Source organism: Centrocercus urophasianus, unplaced genomic scaffold (assembly GCF_019232065.1).
Source record: "Centrocercus urophasianus isolate 14NV4802_14NV808 unplaced genomic scaffold, USGS_Curo_1.0 seq_12, whole genome shotgun sequence".
NCBI lineage: Eukaryota > Metazoa > Chordata > Aves > Galliformes > Phasianidae > Centrocercus > Centrocercus urophasianus.
The window spans coordinates 61,667,887-61,685,825 of NW_024884364.1; the positions used below are offsets into that span (position 1 = coordinate 61,667,887).

At 39.2% G+C, this 17,939-nt stretch overlaps 1 protein-coding gene across 1 annotated transcript in view; it reads left to right on the forward strand.

Annotated features, from left to right (window-relative positions):
- The first annotated feature begins 6,975 nt into the window (after positions 1–6,975).
- Positions 6,976–17,939, forward strand: part of MYO16 (myosin XVI) — a 261,913-nt gene continuing 250,949 nt past the window's right edge. The window contains exon 1 of the mRNA XM_042810398.1: positions 6,976–7,231. Within this exon, the coding sequence (XP_042666332.1) occupies positions 7,006–7,231 (226 nt within the window). The 5' untranslated portion in view covers positions 6,976–7,005. The remainder of the gene's footprint in view (positions 7,232–17,939) is intronic.

Here is a 17,939-nt window from a genome sequence, read left to right on the forward strand (position 1 = left end):
ATCCCTAGATGATGCATAATAGCATTTGGTTTTTGAAAAGGGCATTTGTAATCAAATGCATTGATCTGTAGTCCAGGCACCATAACTTCAGTTAGGCTTTTGCATTTGTATCACAGATTTCACGTGGAATTCAGTTCAGTTGCATAATTATGCATAAATTAATTTTTCCATTTTAATGTAATGAATTTACATGATGTATGTGATCCCTGGAGGTATTTAAGAGGTGAGTGGATGTAGTATTTAGGGATGTGGCTTAGTGGTGAGCTTGATAGGATTAGGTAATACGTGGACTTCAAGATGTTAAGAGTCTTTTCCAACTTTAGCGATTCTGCAGCTCTGTGATTTGCACGCTGCTGACAATACTCAATGAAGCCATCATGTATAACAATAAAGTGCATTTCTGGAAGGGTCATTCCTGTAGTTCCTGATCTTATTTCTGTTATCAAACATGGGGTGTAAGTTAATGCAGCTTTCTAAAGCTGATGAAGCTGTGCTGATTTCTACCATCCTTGTATCTGGTTTTGTAAGTATCAAACTATTGCTGTTCACTGTATGCTTTTGTTATATCTCTTTATTAATACTGGGAATATGTTTAGCTAGCCAGCTCTGAAAGTGTTGTGTAATAATTTAAGTACTCATCAAAATTTGTCTTTTTTTCCTTTTTGATGAATGTTTATCTCTTTGAACAATTTACTGAAGTTGATAAAATTTTCATGTACTTTATCTTTCTGAAAAGCAGGACTACTTCAGGTATCAAAATGGGAAAGCAGTTGTTTAATCGTGATTACAACAGGAACCCAGACAGAACACAGTGTGTTTTGAAGGGTTTTATTTCCCTTTTTCTCTCAATGATATCAACATGCTTGAAGAATATTGTTTGAGTCTTGAGTAGGTACATTCTTGGAATCTCACGTTGCCATTTTTTTGAGGTAGTTTTAACCCTTCTGTAGTGTTTCTTTCTTTAACGACCATAGTCTTTCAATTTTTTAGGGTGGTGGATTAACAATTTAGATGCCAGAGTGAAAGACTAAAATAAAATGAGAAAAAGCCATAAAAGCAGGAAATATAAAGGGAAGAGGCATCATCATGGATTCTGGAAAGAGATATGGCAGGCGTTCCTACGTGCCATGTAGTTACTTGGGCTCAGGTCACCTCAGAGAGACAGAAGAAAATGCCTATAGCGATCACATTGTTCTTTTTCGTTTATATCCCATCATCCTCTCCAAGCTCTTCATGTTGCTCATGGGCTGGTGTTTGTGATGCCAAAAATGTTCCTTCTCTCACTTTCACAGTAAGAACCAGTAACAATTCAGAGCAAACAATTCCTCTTTACTCAGAAATCTATTGTTTGTACAGGCAGGATCAAACTTGTGATTTGTGGTGTCATGAAATAGGCACTCTTGCCAATTGTGAGTAAATTGCTACAATTTTTTATCAACAGGCTGTTTTGTAGCCATAATTCTTCTCTTTGTAATGGTTCAAGGTGGAATCAGCAAAGCGTCTCTACACTAGCAAGCATCCTTTATATAGATTTTATTTTCTATTCTTTACAGGCTTCCTTTGTCCTGTGCTAGCTGACAACCATTATGATACAATAATGGATTTCTGTTTTTCATAATTCAGTTTTTCATAAAAGCTTTTACATTGTGTGATCGTATGTAAGATGCAGGCTTTAAAACCAGATATAAATCAACATTCATGTTTTTTTCTAGTTGTTTTGGTCCAGAGCATCCCAGTAAATAGATCAGACCCCAATAAGCTTTTTCAGAGTTTCGATGGAGACGTTGTTAATGAGTTATTCAGTGCAGTCTGCCATGATGGTCACAGTGACCTTATCAAATCACTCTACACAACTGTAATTTGTCATACACTGAGGCAAGAGGAAACACAAGAAATAATGAAATAATCTTCAAATGTACTGTCATATAGTGATATCAACTCTTTCTCTTTCTCTTTACCTGCAACCTTTTCCTCACGTTACCACACCACGTCCTCACTAGCATTCAGAAAGAGCTCTGTTTGAGATTATGCTTTACAAAAATCTTGTCCAACTTGAACGGGTCCCATATGAGCTTCTTGTGTGAGTTTAGTCTATTAGCTTGTACTGCTTTTCTTGTATACGGAAGAGAAGAGGATGGACAGACATGCTGCACATGGTGCCTTTAGGAAGCCCTAATAGCTTCTCGGCTACAAACAAGGCAAGTTGTCAGTCCGTAAGCAGTTTATATCTGCCCAGTAAAATTGTGGATTTTAGCGGTTATTTTTTCCTGGAGGCCTTTTATACAACTGAAGCCATTGCTTCTACTGGCACTGTTAAATTAGGGCAGAGTGGTTGGCATAATTTGAATGATAGAGCTTAATCCTGATTATTGGAACAACAAACTTTGAGCCATTCAACAAGGGAAGTATGTATTTTGATACCCAAGGGCAGAATAACCCTGTGAATTGGTGTGGGCTGGGAGCCAACTGATTTGAGTTGCAGCTCTGCTGAAGAGGATGCAAGGGTCACAGCAAACAGGATTGACTGAGAGCCAGTCCTGCACTTGGGTTGCAAATAAGGCAAACCACATGCTGGGGTATGTTAAATAGATGGAGACTAGCAGATTGAGGGAAATAATTTTCCCTTTCTACTGGGGGTTAGTGAAGCTGCACTTGCAATATGTCACAAGTCTTACCCAAGTGTGAGATGGTCTTTGACAAACTGAAGTGAGGGCAGCAGGTGGCTACCAAGAAAACAGAAATGACTGCTCTTCTTGTTACTGACAGCATTAACAAGCTGCAGTGGTCCCGATTAAAAGCAAACAAACAAACAAAAAAACCCACAAAAATTACATTTTTGATTAGAGGATAGTGCAACACTGGAACATGTCACCCAGGAAACTCACAGAAACTATTGATGGATGTTTTCAGAACTTCTGGAAAAGTCACGATTGCATGATCCAGTGTTGGTTATTAACACCGTGCTTTAAGTGGCACTATGGCTTCCTCCAGAAGCATGTCCATAACTCTCCTGATTTTGAATTCAGCTCTTGGGGTAGCCAGGAGTCTGTGCCTGTTGGGCTGCGAGAAGCTCCCCATGCTCATTTGGCCACCAGAATCAGGGTAGAGATTTAACTAGTTCTAAAATGGGCACTGGACATTGCATGATGTACAGGTGGGTGTTCAAATAATGAATTCAGAAAGTTTGCCTTGTCTGCAACTGTGTTGTTTAATCCAGGCTTTACCTACCAGGACTGCTGCCCTGCCACTGTTATATCCAAGTCACGTGCTGGTCTGATGAGGAGAGAGAAAGAAACCCATCTACAGCTCATCACTTAGTTGAGACTAGCACTCAGGTGGATGGAAAATGCTCTTATCAATCTACCTCAGCTGTTTGATTGTGGTTGTGCACTGGAAGCTATTGTGTGAGGCCAGTACTGGCTCAGCCCAGCAGTTCAACCCAACTTTTCATTGAGCAAATAGACTGCCACTCACGCAGGCTGAAGGTCATCTTGGTGGAGATGCAGAGGACATTAAGACAGCCCCCTTCTTCCTGAAACTGGAAGCTGGGTACAGGAGCTCATCTTATTTCTGTACTCTATTTGACCGAGACATTAAGCTAATTTGTTTGATTTCCAGCACTGGAGGAGCAGAGCACTATGGCAGGAAAGGTGTTGTGCTTGTACCAGTCTCAGTTGTGATGCAGGCAGTAATCAGTTCCTCTTAAAAGCAGAAGCTACACACAAGCTAAAGGGAGGAAAAGCAAGCAAAGAGTTGGTTTAAGCCTGCTGTCAGCTAACAGCTAGGTCTGTAACAACAGCAATACACTTTTGATTTTTTCCAGGCATAGCAATTTCAGCTGTAGCTTCCTTGAGCCCAAACATGAGCACTGCTGCTTCTTTTTGGAAAAAAAGAAGGAAGGAAAAGAACAGAGCTAAAACTCTTGTATGGCTGGATGTTAGGCTCACTTGGTTTCCTGTGCTGTCGGTTGCCTTTTTCCAGCTAAGACCTGAAGTACCATGCATGGTCACCAAGCCAAAGTGCAAAGGTTGGATATCAGAATTGTGATCTCTTGGTTAATGCTTTTGTATTGTCAGCTGCTGCTTCATGATGCATCAGAGTGGAAGGAGGAAACTCCTGCAGTCAAGCTCCTGTTGCAGTCATGAACATGGTAGTTTTACTCTGATGGATAGCTAAATTCCACCATATATTCTCTCTCTCACTCCCACTCCATAAATGAAGAGAGGGAGAAAATGTAATGGAAAAGGTCTCAAGGGTTGAGATAAGGATAGGGAGATCACTCACTAGTTACCAGCATGGGCAGAGCAGACACAGCATAGGGTGGTTATTATGATTTACTGAGTATTCCTAATAGATCAGAGCAGTGGGAAACTAAAAGCAAAATAAAAACACTTTCTCCACCCTCTTCTACTTCCTCTCCCAAGCAGTGTAGAGGAATGGTGAATGGAGGCTGCTATCAGTCTGTAACACTGTTTCTGTCTATGTCCACTCTCTGCCCTTGCTCCACATGGATCCCTCCCACAGTGCCTTCCTTCTTGAATGGATCCCTATGGGCTTCCCACAGGCTTCAACTCTCCCAGCACTGCCCCAAGACAGCTTCATACCATGTGGCCCACCCTTAAGGCATTACTCCACAAGGATTCCCCCAGGGGGCAGCTCTTCCAGCCCTCCTGCCCCATTGCGAGGCCCCTCTCTAGAATTGCAGCTCCAGCCCCTGGCTCTCGATGGGTTGAACCACTTTCAGGCCTCATTCATGACTGTACTATGGAGAACTGCTCTCTGAGGTGCCCATGGGCTGCAAGGAACCGCTGCTCCACATTCATGCCATCCTTCTGCACTGACCCTGGTGCCTGGAGGGATGTTCTTTTCACATGGGGTAGATACTGGGCTCTACTCACCAAGGTCACACCCTGCAGCCCCTCTGCTGCCAAAATTTGCCTCCTAAATCCAACACAATGAAGTAGCAATGAACAGCTGAAAGGCATTTACAAGATCCTTCTCTTAACTTTCCCCAGCCATTCAGTTTGCATTGCCAAACATGGCTTAACACAGCATGCTGGTTTTCTTTCTGAGGCTGCAAGCCTGGCTGGTAGGAAGTATACCCAAACCATTAAGGGATAAACATAGAGTTTTACTAGCCAAAAATACTGTGGGAGCTTAACGCATGGGTACTGAAATATTTTATACAAAGTAGAACAATTGTGAATGAGAAGATTTGTAGTTCACTGATTCAGTTTCCCTTAAATGTGATAGAAAGGAGATGCGGTCACAAATTGGCTCAGACTGAACCACTCTGAGTACAGGTCTTCATTGAATGCTTTCATCTCGTGTGGTGAAGCTGGTAATGAAGTTTCATCTTCTGCAACTTGACGAGTTACCCTTTGATTTCCTTGTTGTACCTGACATGCTCAGAAATGAAGCATATCATTTGAAACAAAACTTTCTAGCTCAACTTATACGGAAGGAGTTCTTGACTTCTGATGTGCAAAAAGTGGATTTTGGCTTAATACAAGCCAGTATTTGTTTCCAGTCTTTTATTTTGACAAATCATTTCTTTGTAGCTAGAAGGGTGTGCTAAGAAAAGAACAGAAATTATAGGAAGAGAAATAGTAGCTTATTGTAAAAATCAGTTGACTGAAATTGATCTGTAAAATTATTTTCTATGGCTGCTTGTGTCTTGGAGTTTCTCAGCAAGAAACTTTGGGCTCTGTCTGGGACTTTGATACTATCACATAACACCGTGATAACACATTATATACAGCTCTATGTCTTCAAAGCAAAACAAAACTTAAAGAACATAGATATCTTGCATTGGACATCCAAAATCAGTGATTTAAAAAGAAAACACTTATGTTTCAGTTGTTCAGTAGAGAAGATGTGTAATAACACACCCTTATCCCTCAGTTTTTTAAGAAAATATGCATTTTTGAAGTGTTTGTGTGCTGCGATGATGTGAGACTTAGAAAAGCCTGCCAGAAATTATTAGTTTTGCTTTCAGAAGAGAGTTTGAATATAGATAAAGTTTATGTCAAGCAACAAGGAGAAAATAAAATGGTCCTTTAGTCAGCACCAACCAGCTTGTGAGCTAGTGCAAGTGTGAGGTAGGAGTCTGTTGATGATTTAACTAAATATTTAACAAAATGGGCAGACAAAAGCCTATGTTCACTTCAAGAGCTCTTCCATCAATTAGGGTGGGAAAACCTTTCTTATATGGGCTGCTCATAGTTCTTAGAAATGAGAAATTTGGGCACCTACCTGCCATTTGAAGAAAAGTTTAGTATGTACATAATGTAGAACATTAGAATCAGAAATGGTGGAGTGTCCTCCAGCCACCTCTTTGAGCTGTTTTAGGGTATGTTAATGACTTCCTCACTGATATATTAGATGTGGATTCACATCCAAGGAGTCAGACAGTACAGTTATCTGACGATCCCCTAGTATTTGATGAGCATAGACTGACTTAAAGGTGATGCTTTGAATGTTACAATTTACTGAATTTAATATACATTTATAATCTGTTTCTAGGTGAAGGTTCCAGTACCTTACAATTTCGTTAGAAGATTCCATTTGGAATCTTTTTTGGAACCTTCATTTTGGAATTGGAATTGCTCTTTGCAGTGACAAAAAAAAGCTACCGGATACCATCACTGCCCCACCAAAATCCCTCTTTTATTCACATAATTCGGAATCCAAAGTGGTTTTGATGTTTTTAATAGGTAGTTGCCTGAAGACTCACTGCATGCTGCTGTGCTCATTATAATTAAGATAGGATGATTTTTCTTCTCACTGAATAACAGCTATTTGCTAACCCAAAGCAAGATAAGTTAAATGAGGCTGTTTGTAGATCGCACTGTCAAGTGGGAGGAGTCCATTTGACAAACTAACATAACAGGTGGTTAGAAAGAAATCTGGTGGAAGTTTCACGACATGCTCACCATTGCATGTGTTTGTTTTCTGTATCTTGCAGGCTGTTTCCAGCTATGTAATGTTTTTCGGTCACATGAGATGGAAATTGACCAGTGCTTGCTTGAGTCCCTCCCTCTCGGCCAGCGGCAACGGCTGGTGAAGCGGATGCGTTGTGATCAAATAAAGGCATATTATGAACGAGAAAAGGCTTTCCAGAAGCGGGAGGGTTACGTGAAAAAACTGAAACATGGAAAGAATCATCGAGTTCGTTTCAACCTTGCCGATATGATACAGGATGCTATTATACATCATGATGATAAGGAAGGTACTTAGTATATGTTAATTGTTTTCTTTTTATGTAGCTAAAAGTTTCATAGCAGAAGCCTCCCTGTTCTGTTTACCTTTATTCAAGACAAATACAATTTTACTTGTTGATGAATGTAAAGTGATAAAAGGAGTAATGTAGACAGACGTGCAGTATGCTGTAGCTTGCCACTGCAATGAATAAGGAATGAACCTCGGGAGATAAAACAAATTGTCTCTGAGGTTAAAATGCATATAAACTAATGAATTTCAAAATCAGTTAAGACTGTTATCACTATTATGTGTGGCATGTTATGCCCACTATTATGTGGGCCACAGAATTTCACCCAAGTTACTTTGAACATTAGCTTTCCATTTTTTAGCAAACATCTGCGATAATTATTTCTGGTATTAGTGACAGAAGCCCGGCTAAAGCCATCGTGGTCCTAATCTCAGTGGGTCAGCTCTCTGGATCTGATCTGCTGTTTGTCTGCTTTTGAAACACATTGCCTCAGTTTTGGGTTCAGTTTGCAGTTTCCTCGCACTGTTTGAATCCCTGGTGCAGCTGCTCGCTATCTGAGGAATTTTACATTTTTCTTCTTGAAAGCGAACCAAAGCTTTCAGTAAGGATCTCTCAAGTTTTAGAAGTCCCCAGGAATCCCCATACTGTTATGTGGGAGGGATGTAAGAAAAGAAGTGGTGCAATGGCTTTAGCAACTCCTTTGCAAGTAGCTTCTGCGGCAGCTTTTTGAAATTAACACAAAAAAACCCTGACAGGTGAGCATCTGAACAAAAGCTCCATCAAGGAACTGAATTGCCAGACTTCTATGATTTATCTATTTTCTTAATTTATTTGGTTAGATATAGATTTTGTTACTCACTCCCAAACCTTAATTTTAATGGGCATTTGCTATAACTGCCATTGCTTATCATTGAGGTGTGGTCCTATACATTTAGAACTATAGAGCCAATGGACCAAAGAGCCCTTCTCTTAAAATGAGTGCCCAGGACAACATTCATAACTATTACAAATAAAATTTAAAACCTTTCCTTCTGCTCTTATGTAAAAATACAACATTGATATGTGAAGATCTTTTCTCTGTTCTCAGTTTTTAACTGTCTGTAAAAAACGAGGAGAATACTGGATACTACTGTTAGCATTCTGTAGAAGTCAGATACCTCAGGCTGTTTTTGACATGTAGTTTTCTCATTGATGTGCTGATAGAGTATCAGCACTGTTTTGTGTTGCACATACTTGGCCATGAGCTGCATCTGAATCAGAATACTGTATTCAGCAAATGCTGAAAGTGAACAGCATGAGCAGAAAAGGGCAATACTTTAGGCAGAAGAGAGTAAGATGGGGAAAAAAAAAAAAAAGAAAAAAAAGTTGGTATTCTGTTCTTGAAACAAGTAACAGCTCCCCAGAAGCAAGCAATTCAAATTGCCCAAAGGTAACTACAGGAGAAGTAGAAACACTGTCCTCTTTTGATGCCTATGGTCCTTCCGTAGGACTTTGGAACTAGTGTGATTCTTGTCTTGATCTGCAAGTGCTTGTCTGTAGTGCTTTAAGGCAGCTGTTCTGAATTCTCGACCACCTGTAAGTGAATAATGGCATACTAACAATTTTTATCAATTGAGTAAACAGAACAATTAAAAAAGCAAAGAACTGAAATTCATAGACACAGAAACTGCTCTCCTACTACAGTTGCTGAGTGGAACATCCCACCATGACTTTAGTGAATAGATCTACATTAGGATTTCAGTTCAATTAGACATAAGCTTCTGTAATAAATATCATATTCATGTAGCGTGTTTTGTCTTGCTTTATTGAGCATGGAAACTAAATTCCTTGCAGACAAAACTGAACAGAAAGATGTGCTCTGGGAGCATACGTGGTGACTACAAACAATAATGCATTTTCAGTCCAGGCTGCGTTTAGTCTGAAGTAATCCTGCTGAAACAACAAGGTCGGGGAAGCTGGGCTTTTGGCACCACCTGTTTCTCTTGGTGTATTTATGCATATTTCAGTCATTTATTCAGCATTCATTATTCATCTTATACCTATTAGAAAGCAGTGATGTGTGTGTAACCAGTAAGTTAATTGTGATGGATCCTGATATTTGCACGGAGCATTCTCTGCCTTACTGGAGTTTCACATCAACTGTATGTGTGCATTTGGAGAGAAAAGGGAAATCTGAACCCTCCCCTTCACTGAGTTGTAAGGCTGAAATGACTGCAACATAAGACTGCAGGTGAGAATGAGCACACATTTCCTGGCTTTTCAAATGCTGCAATCTCTCTTCTGGCACCTGCTTTTTGGTGCAACGACCTACAGGAGGTACTAATACTGCATTAAGCAAGCAAAGGTGGCAGCCAGGTGCTAACAGCCATTAGCTTTCCTTTCTTCTGTAAATCCATGTCTGGTCTGCAGGATGTGGTTGTTACTGCATGGTGTTAACTATCAGCGGCATTCCAAAATAGGCTGTGTTTGAATACAGGGAGCCAAATTTTTCTCTTTGGAAAAGTTGGGTATTGAACAAGAATTTCTTGAAGTATAGATTAATCTAAATGAGTAGCAAAGTATCCTAATATGAAGAATTAGTAATATTTTCATGATTTGCAATAAACTGCTTTCTAATAAATGAAGATAACTCCTGTCCTGTGAAAAAGTGGGATTCAAACTGCCCAGTAACGAACGGCGCCCCCCAGGGGTCTGTCTTGAGACCAGTGCACTTTAACATCTGTATCAATGACATTGATGATGGAATTGAGTGCTCTTGCGAGGCCCCATCTGGAATACTGTGTCCAAGTGTGGAGCCCTCAGTACAAAAAAGACAGGGAGCTGTTGAAGAGGGTCCAGAGGAGAGACCACGAAGATGATCAGGAGACTGGAGCACCTCCCTATGAAGACAGGCTGAGGGAGCTGGGCTTGTTCAACCTGGAGCAAAGAAGGCTGTGAAGTGACCTCGTTGCAGCCTTTCAGTACCTAAAGGGAGCCTACAAACAGGAGGGGAATCAACTCTTTGAAAGGGTAGATAACAGCAGGACAAGGGGAAATGGTTTTAAGTTGGGGGGGGGGGGGGGAGGGGGCGGAATTTAGGTTGGATGTCAGGGGGAAGTTCTTTACAGAGAGAGTGGTGAGGTGCTGGAACAGGCTGCCCAGAGAGGTTGTGGATGCCCCGTCCTGGAGGTATTCAAGGCCAGGTTGGATGGGGCCCTGGGCAGCCTGGTCTAGTATTAAATGGGGAGGTGGTGGCCCTGCCTGTGGCAGGGGGTTGGAGATTCATGATCTTTTAAGTCCCTTCCAACCCTGGCCATTCTGTGATTCTGATCTGAATACTGTATATTTTGGAGTAACCAAGGTGAGAACTTGGTATGTCTTCAAAAGTTCATTTTTGTTTTGAATACAAGTTATTTTAATGTAGTCTGAATAATTTCTAGATGTAGCTTTCAAACTAGACATTTTGTTTATAGTGAAATACTTAATAACAAGTGTGTGTAAAGGCATCTTACGAGATACTCAAATAGAATTTGGTTCACAAATACAGTTTAGTTCACTGAAGGTGTTGAGTTGTGCCCTGCAGATAATTAATTTTTGGGGCTTGAAGTGCTGTGGCTTTGAAGACGTGAATTCCCTTTGAGGTGTAATGCCTGTGAATGAGGCAGAACCTGCTGTGTAGAATGGATAGGCACACTGGTGTTCGGAAAGAGAACTGAGCAGCCTGAGTGCTTTGAATTAAATTGCTGGATGTACACACACAGTCAGTGTTGTGATGTCATGTAAATATTTTTGTGCTGCTCTTGCAATCTTTTGGTTGAAATTGCTTATGCATCCTGGAGTTTTGTGGCTTTCAAGGTGTGGAGTTTTGTGAAATGACACTGAAAATCTCAAAGTGAAAATTGGCAGATTCATACAGTTTTATTCCAGCTTAACCCTTGGAAGAGAGGATGTGATAATAGATTTATGAAAGAATAGATTCACCCACAAAGTATTGCAGCTAGGCCTATTTTCTTCATTTTTTAGATCTATTTAGAAATTGTTTGCAAATCTGGGCTCTTAAAGACAGCTACAACTACATATTTTCTCCATTCATTAAAGTGAAGCAGGTTCCAAGTCTACTTTAACTGTCTTGTCTTCTGAGGCTGTTTGTTGATGAATCCTGCAGCAGTTTCACTTGGTTAGGGGTCTAGTTATTAAAAAAAAAAAAAAAAAAAAAAAAAGTCTTAACATAAGACTTTTATTATATACATACTCTTTTGTTATATATATACTCTTAATATATTAAGTAGAAATGTGGATATACTGCATGCAGCTCATGGGACAGCAACTCCAGCAAGGAGCTGGAGTGATTTAAAAAGGAAAAGATTAAGACCTAGTTTTGAGAGCAAGTTTGAATGTAGCTGTTAATAATTCAGTGAGAAAGAAAACTCGTTCTAAAGGTATAAATAAAAGCAAATCTAGAATGTGATTTTTAAAAAGTTGTATGAGAAGAATATCATTTGATATGAAAATGAGAATGCAACAATAAAAAAGGGTTGGAAGCAGCTTCCCAAGTGAAAATCAAGGGCACATTTCTTTGGGATTACCTGAACTATATAGACTTTAACTTATATGGGAATGGTGAGGAAGAGTCTGGTTGAGTAGGCAAGGTAAGCTAGATAAAATGAATATATATAAAAATGAATAGGTAATGGGGCTAGTATCAAGATTCATTTCACACCTGAGTCTGATTGGAATTTCACTCTTAGGAAGTCACTGAGTTTGTTATTCATGAGAAATGCAACATATCTTGTCAAAATTTTTATTGCAACTGATGCTGGGCACCAAACATACCCATACCCTAAATCTCACATAGCAGAGAAATTGTAGCACTGGCTTTACTTTGTCATCTTTTGTTATATTCTCTAACTCAGTCTTTCCTGCCATGTCACCCAGATCATAGGACTGTCAGAATCGTTGTCCATTTAGTGTCTTTATCTTTGCTATGAAAACTCTTTAAGTTGTGAAGCACACGTGACAGATATGTGCTGGTGGGGCATGGAAAGTTAGAAAAAGAAGGTCAGAGAGCCTCAGTCTTTAAACAAAAGAGGCACTTCTGTGAAAATCAGCATTTCAAAAGGGGAATGCGGATTCCCTAATTTAATTACGGCCCGTTTAATCCTTTTCATAGTATTATGCTGGTTCTGTGGCACTTTGTGGTTCTAAGTAGCCACAATACCGAAGTAGGTGGGTGTTTGCACTGATGCTGCATATGTAAGAGCATTCTTGGTCCTTTATTTGGAGACTGAGCCCGGCTCAGCCCTGCTCCGCTTCTTCCCAGCCCTGCAGGGCTAACAGCGTGACCTTCTGCGTTTAGCATAGGGCGCTGTGGCTGGGGACAACCTTCCTCTCCACTCTCTCATCAGGGGATGCCTGGTTTCAGCAGCGGAATATACCAATACTCTAGACCTGATAGCAGTCTTTGAATATCTAAAGGGGAGCTGTAGGAAAGAAAGAACAGACTCTTTAGGATCTGTTGTGATAGGACAAGGGGAAATGGTTTCAGACTAAAGCGGGGGAGATTTAAATCGCATATAAGGAAGAAGTTTTTAACAATAAAGGGCATTGAGGCACTAGCACAGGTTGCCCAGAGAGGTAGTGGATGCCCCATCCCTGGGCACACTCAAGTTCTGTCTGGATCAGGCTCTGAGCACTCTGATTGAGCTGTAGGTGTCTCTGTTCATTGCAGGGGAGTTGGACTAGAGGGCCTTAAGGGTCCCTTCCAACTCAAGAAATTCTATGATTCTGCTGTAGTGATCACTTCAGAAGGAGGGGCTAGGTCCTAGTCCCAGCAGCTTTGCTGCAGAGTAATTGCTTAGTACAGGGATCCCAACTCACAAGATAACAGCTGTTATCTTGGTGGGATATCTTGTTACCTGATAACAGCTAGCTGTTCAAAAGATTTTGTAGTGTCATAACACTTGGGAGGATTGGGCTAACCTATATAATGGGAAGTTTCAATATTAATGGTTATTTTTCATTGACACTGTGTAATGATAAATTCTGGTTACGTCAATTAAAAGGGTTAGTAAGGAAAAAAAAGGGAGTACAAGTGGAGCTGGTAGTGATACCATAAATTGGTCGATCATGAAACTCTCATAAGACCCAGTTTGGAGTGTTAGAAAGCAGGCATTCTTTATTCTTGTTGCTGGATGCATGAGAAGATCCTTTCACCTCAATTGTGCCTACCTTGTGCAAAAGCTCTTCAGCTTATATACATTACTTGTGTTAAGTATGCAAAGGTTTTTCTGGGCAGTGAGTACATACTTAATACTTCCCCCAGAATCACTAACATAGAATCCCACCTCCTTGCAGATGTTCAGTCTTTTTGTGGTAATGATCTTCTGGGACCTTTGGAGGAAGTCAGTAGACTTCCTCACTGTGTTTGCTAGTTGAACCTGGTCTTCATGCATGCTCAGTTAGCTCCTTGTCTTTATAGCACCATGTTTGCTTTCACAACCTTATCTGCTTGATGTGAGGACTTGGTGGTGCTTCCCACATCTGTTCCATAGAAGGAGTTCAGCATATCATTCTTATCTACTTGGTACAAAGACACAGACTCTTCCTGTTATCTAAACAAACTGCAGGGCTATCCATCAATGAACATTAGCGAGCTTAACATTGTCTCTGTTACGTGCGTCACTACTGGAGTCTAATTGACATCCTAGTAATTTCTGGTTATGAAAAGGGCCCAGAGATGGCAAAGTCTATTCAAAAGAAGAATGTGTCTTTAATTTGAGGTGGCAGAAGAGCTCACCATTAGCTTTTGATAGTCAGGAGATAGTGTCAAAGATCTGATGGTGACGCTTCTTATTCTAACACCACAAAACTGATTAGAAAATAATTTGGAACAGAGAGAGAGGTTAAAACCTAGCTGAAGTAAAGGATGCCTTTATTTCCTTGCGCTGTTTCCTGCGCTGACTTCTAATTTTTATCTTATTACCATAGGCTTGTTGTGCTTTGGTCTATCTTGTTCTAGTACTAACAGCTTGTCTGGTTACAGACAAATTAGTCAGGAAAAATAAAGGGCTGAGCTACGTGTATCTGGCAAACATATTAGTGTTAAATTCCTTAAATAATGGATTTAAGAGTTGTCAGCAGTTTTCAGGAGAACACAGAGTGCCAGGATGTAGGCAAGAAATGGCAGATTTGCAAATGTAAGATTTCATTGGGTGAAGAGTGCTTTCAGATGTATCTGCTGACTATGCTGGCATAGTGGTTAGGATGTGAGGCTCTAAGCATGCCAGTGCATTGCTTTAAAAATTCACCAAAGCCTTGTGTGAGGGTTGCATTTGTGTGTCAGCAGTTCAGAGGTATCTTCTGTAGACACAAGACTGTGTTTACTAAAGAGAGAGCTGCATTGATATAACAGATTTTCTGAAAGGCAGAAGTTGAGGGAATATTTAGTATGTATGAAATTAATCAAGCACACAAATAAAACATGATAGCATAGCTGTCCCTGAACTTTATGAAGGAGACGTAAAATAGAGGTGTTAAATCTCTCAAATGGAGTTGTTACTGTTAAACAAGAGGATTTTTTTTTCTTTTTTTTTTTTTCTTTTTCTTTAAATTAGGCAAATAAACGCCATTGTAAGTTGAGAAGGAGGCAAGTAGTTTGAAAGTTCTGGTCAGACTTCTATGCCACCCCAAATTAAAGTAACCCACTGTGACTTCAACCTTTACACATCTTCCTGACTTATTTCTTATGATTAATATTTAATATCAGCTTCTTTCATTCCCTTCTCCTCCCAAAGGTACTTATATTAGCATTTCTTTTGTATACTGTTTGTCTCATTTGCAGCCTTCTGAATAGATGTGTAAAATTTTAAGTGTTATTATGGGAAATATTAAATGTGTGAAGTGTTCCACTACATATATAACTGTGTTATAGTACACCAAAAGCATAAAGGCCAGACAGAAAATTGTGATCTGGTGAATCAGGATTATTAGGTTGCATAATCTGAGCAGCCTTTTGTGGCTCTCTGCTGTGCTTTAGGATCTTACACTTTAAGAAACATTCTCCTTTTCACCAATAAACTCAGGATTTACCATTCCAAACCTAAGCAGCATAAAATGGCAAGCATTTGTAGCGTGCTCAACATGCACACTACATGTACACACTACGAGTTCATGACAAAAGAAAGGCCCCAAAATGAAAAATGGAAATCTGGAGCCAAAATGTGTTTTAGTAGGAAGTAAAACCAATCAAACTGTTATTAGAAAGTTTCTGAATAAGAAATTGTGAAGAGAAGTGAGATGCTGTGTATTTTCCTACCATAAGCTGTTCAGTCCCTTTAAAATTTAAAACACAAATATATTTTTCAAGTTTTACAGTACTTTTAAGGATTGTGCCAGTATTATTTAATGTATTTTAGTTTTATGTTATCATTTACCATAATCACTCTAAGCTTCACCTCAATTTTTCTGTTTCCCTTTGGAAAGCATGTGGAGTTCACTCTATATGTAGTGAATAGTTCATTATATAGTTAGTGCACTATATATGTGGTGACAGTAGTAATCAGGAGTTTTGCCACTACAGATCTATTTGGTATTTTATAGTCATTTTCTTTTGAATCAGAGGATAAATTTGTAAATTAGGATAATCTAAAAGTGACTGTTGGAAAGTGGGCAGAGTGATCTCCTGGGTGACAGCCCTTCCCATGGCAGGGAATTGGAACTGAATGGGATTTGAGGTCCCTTCCAACCCAATCCATTCTGTAATAATAATGAGTTACTGGGATCTGTTTTAGAAGATAGCACAATAGGAATATATGATAATTTATACAATTTAATATTTAATGCCCAATCCTGAAGAGACTCAAACACTAGACTCTGACTAGTGGAGTTCAGAGACTGTTCAGTGCATATGAAAATAATGAAGTGCACACAATTTTTCCCAACTGGGGTCTTGGAAAGAATGAAATGTATACTTTCAATGAATATATGGACAAGATAGTGTAATATCTGTGTTCTGTATTGGGAACTTGTATTTCTGTAACTGTGGAAGAGACAGCTGACAGTCAGACGTGCTGCCAGTGATTTAACCTGCTCAGTGTTTAGAAAGATGAAGCAGTATTCAGCTGTCTCAGTCCAGGCATTGATGAAGAAGCTTTTTACAGGCACAGAAGGTAAAAACACATTTCAAACCACTGCAAGCTTCTAATTCTATATGTTCTGCATGGTTTTTAATTTTGTTTAGCTCCATGTGTGCTGAATTCAGTAACACGGAATCTTTTTGTCATAATGCAGGGAAACAATGCCTTTAGTTATTGGGTAACAGATGTTAAGTAATTAAAGCAGCCCATTTCAAAAGCAATCATAAAATCACAGGGAGATGAAATTTGAATACATTTGAATTCCTACAGGATTCCATATGTTCATTTTTTTGTTTGTTTGTTTTGGGGGTTTTTTGTTTTTGTTGTTTTTTTTTTTTTGTTGTTTTTTTTTGGTCAGTGTGTTTGCATTTTTAGTAACTTGTTAAAACTGAAATGAGAACTGAATATTCAGCTACTTTTTTCTTGATAAAGATACATAAGACTCCTGATACACAACATATATTTTATTGCAGAAAAAAAATATAATGTTTCACAAAAATGAATGTTAGGCTTGATGCTATAGATTTTATTTGGCTTTCCTGTTCTCCCTGTGGACTGCCTATTCCCAGGACTGCCTCCATTTACCAGCTACTTTTCTTTCAGTCCTGCAAGCTCCCTAGGCTATTTCAGTTTTTGTTTTAATGCATGCCCAGAACTACCCTGAGCTGAACAGCTATGCTCTGCCTTGTAGCTAGTAGGAAAAGAGACACAAAGCATCCCTCCACATTGTGTCCTCTGAAGTTGATCTGTCAGGGCCATTCACACCAAATGTAATTTATCCATCTTATCATCAGAGGATGTTTGTTATCCAATTTTATTCTTGAACTTTTCTCCCATAAAGCCAAATGTAAATGCATTTGGTTGGCAGGAAATCTTTATAAAACCTTTACAAACATCTATCTGTGCTTACTTTGGTTTAAGCCTGCCAAGCTCATATATATTTTCATGTTGGTGTTTTTCTCCACAACATCTTTCTTGCACATAATAATAAGAAGTTTTCCGCTCTGGCATGCTCTGGTACCCAAAGAAGCAAGAAACCCCAAGGTTAATCACTCACAAATTCACTGTGATGCCAAAAAATGATTGTTAAGCCACTAACAAACAACAAATGAGCATCTGGCATTTTTCCTAACTATTTCAAAGGGGGTCTAGAGTTGATTTTTCAGAATTATGCAGTGGGAAAATGTATGCAGAGCCACAAATCAGCAGCATCCACATTCCATGTATTGTTAGAAGTCACAGTGATTAAAGATTGCTGTGACTAGGCAGAAGCCTTTTCCATGCAATTTGCTGTTGATTTCTTTTTAAATGTGTTTGCTGTGCTTCAGATTGATTTCCAATAATATTTAAGTTTGATGGGGAAAGTTTTCTGTTTTCATCTTTCAATAGCACTTATATTAAAAGGAAGCACCTTAAGGTAATAGAAATTAAGATGCAAAGTTAGAAAATTCAATAGAGAATTATTAAAAACAACAACAACAACAAAACTTTAAGGCAATAATACAGTTTTGTTTTCTTTTTTTTTTTTTTTTTTTTTTTTTTTTAAGAAAAATAAAGAAAAAAAAAAAAAAAAAAAGCTGCACTTTTACGAACAG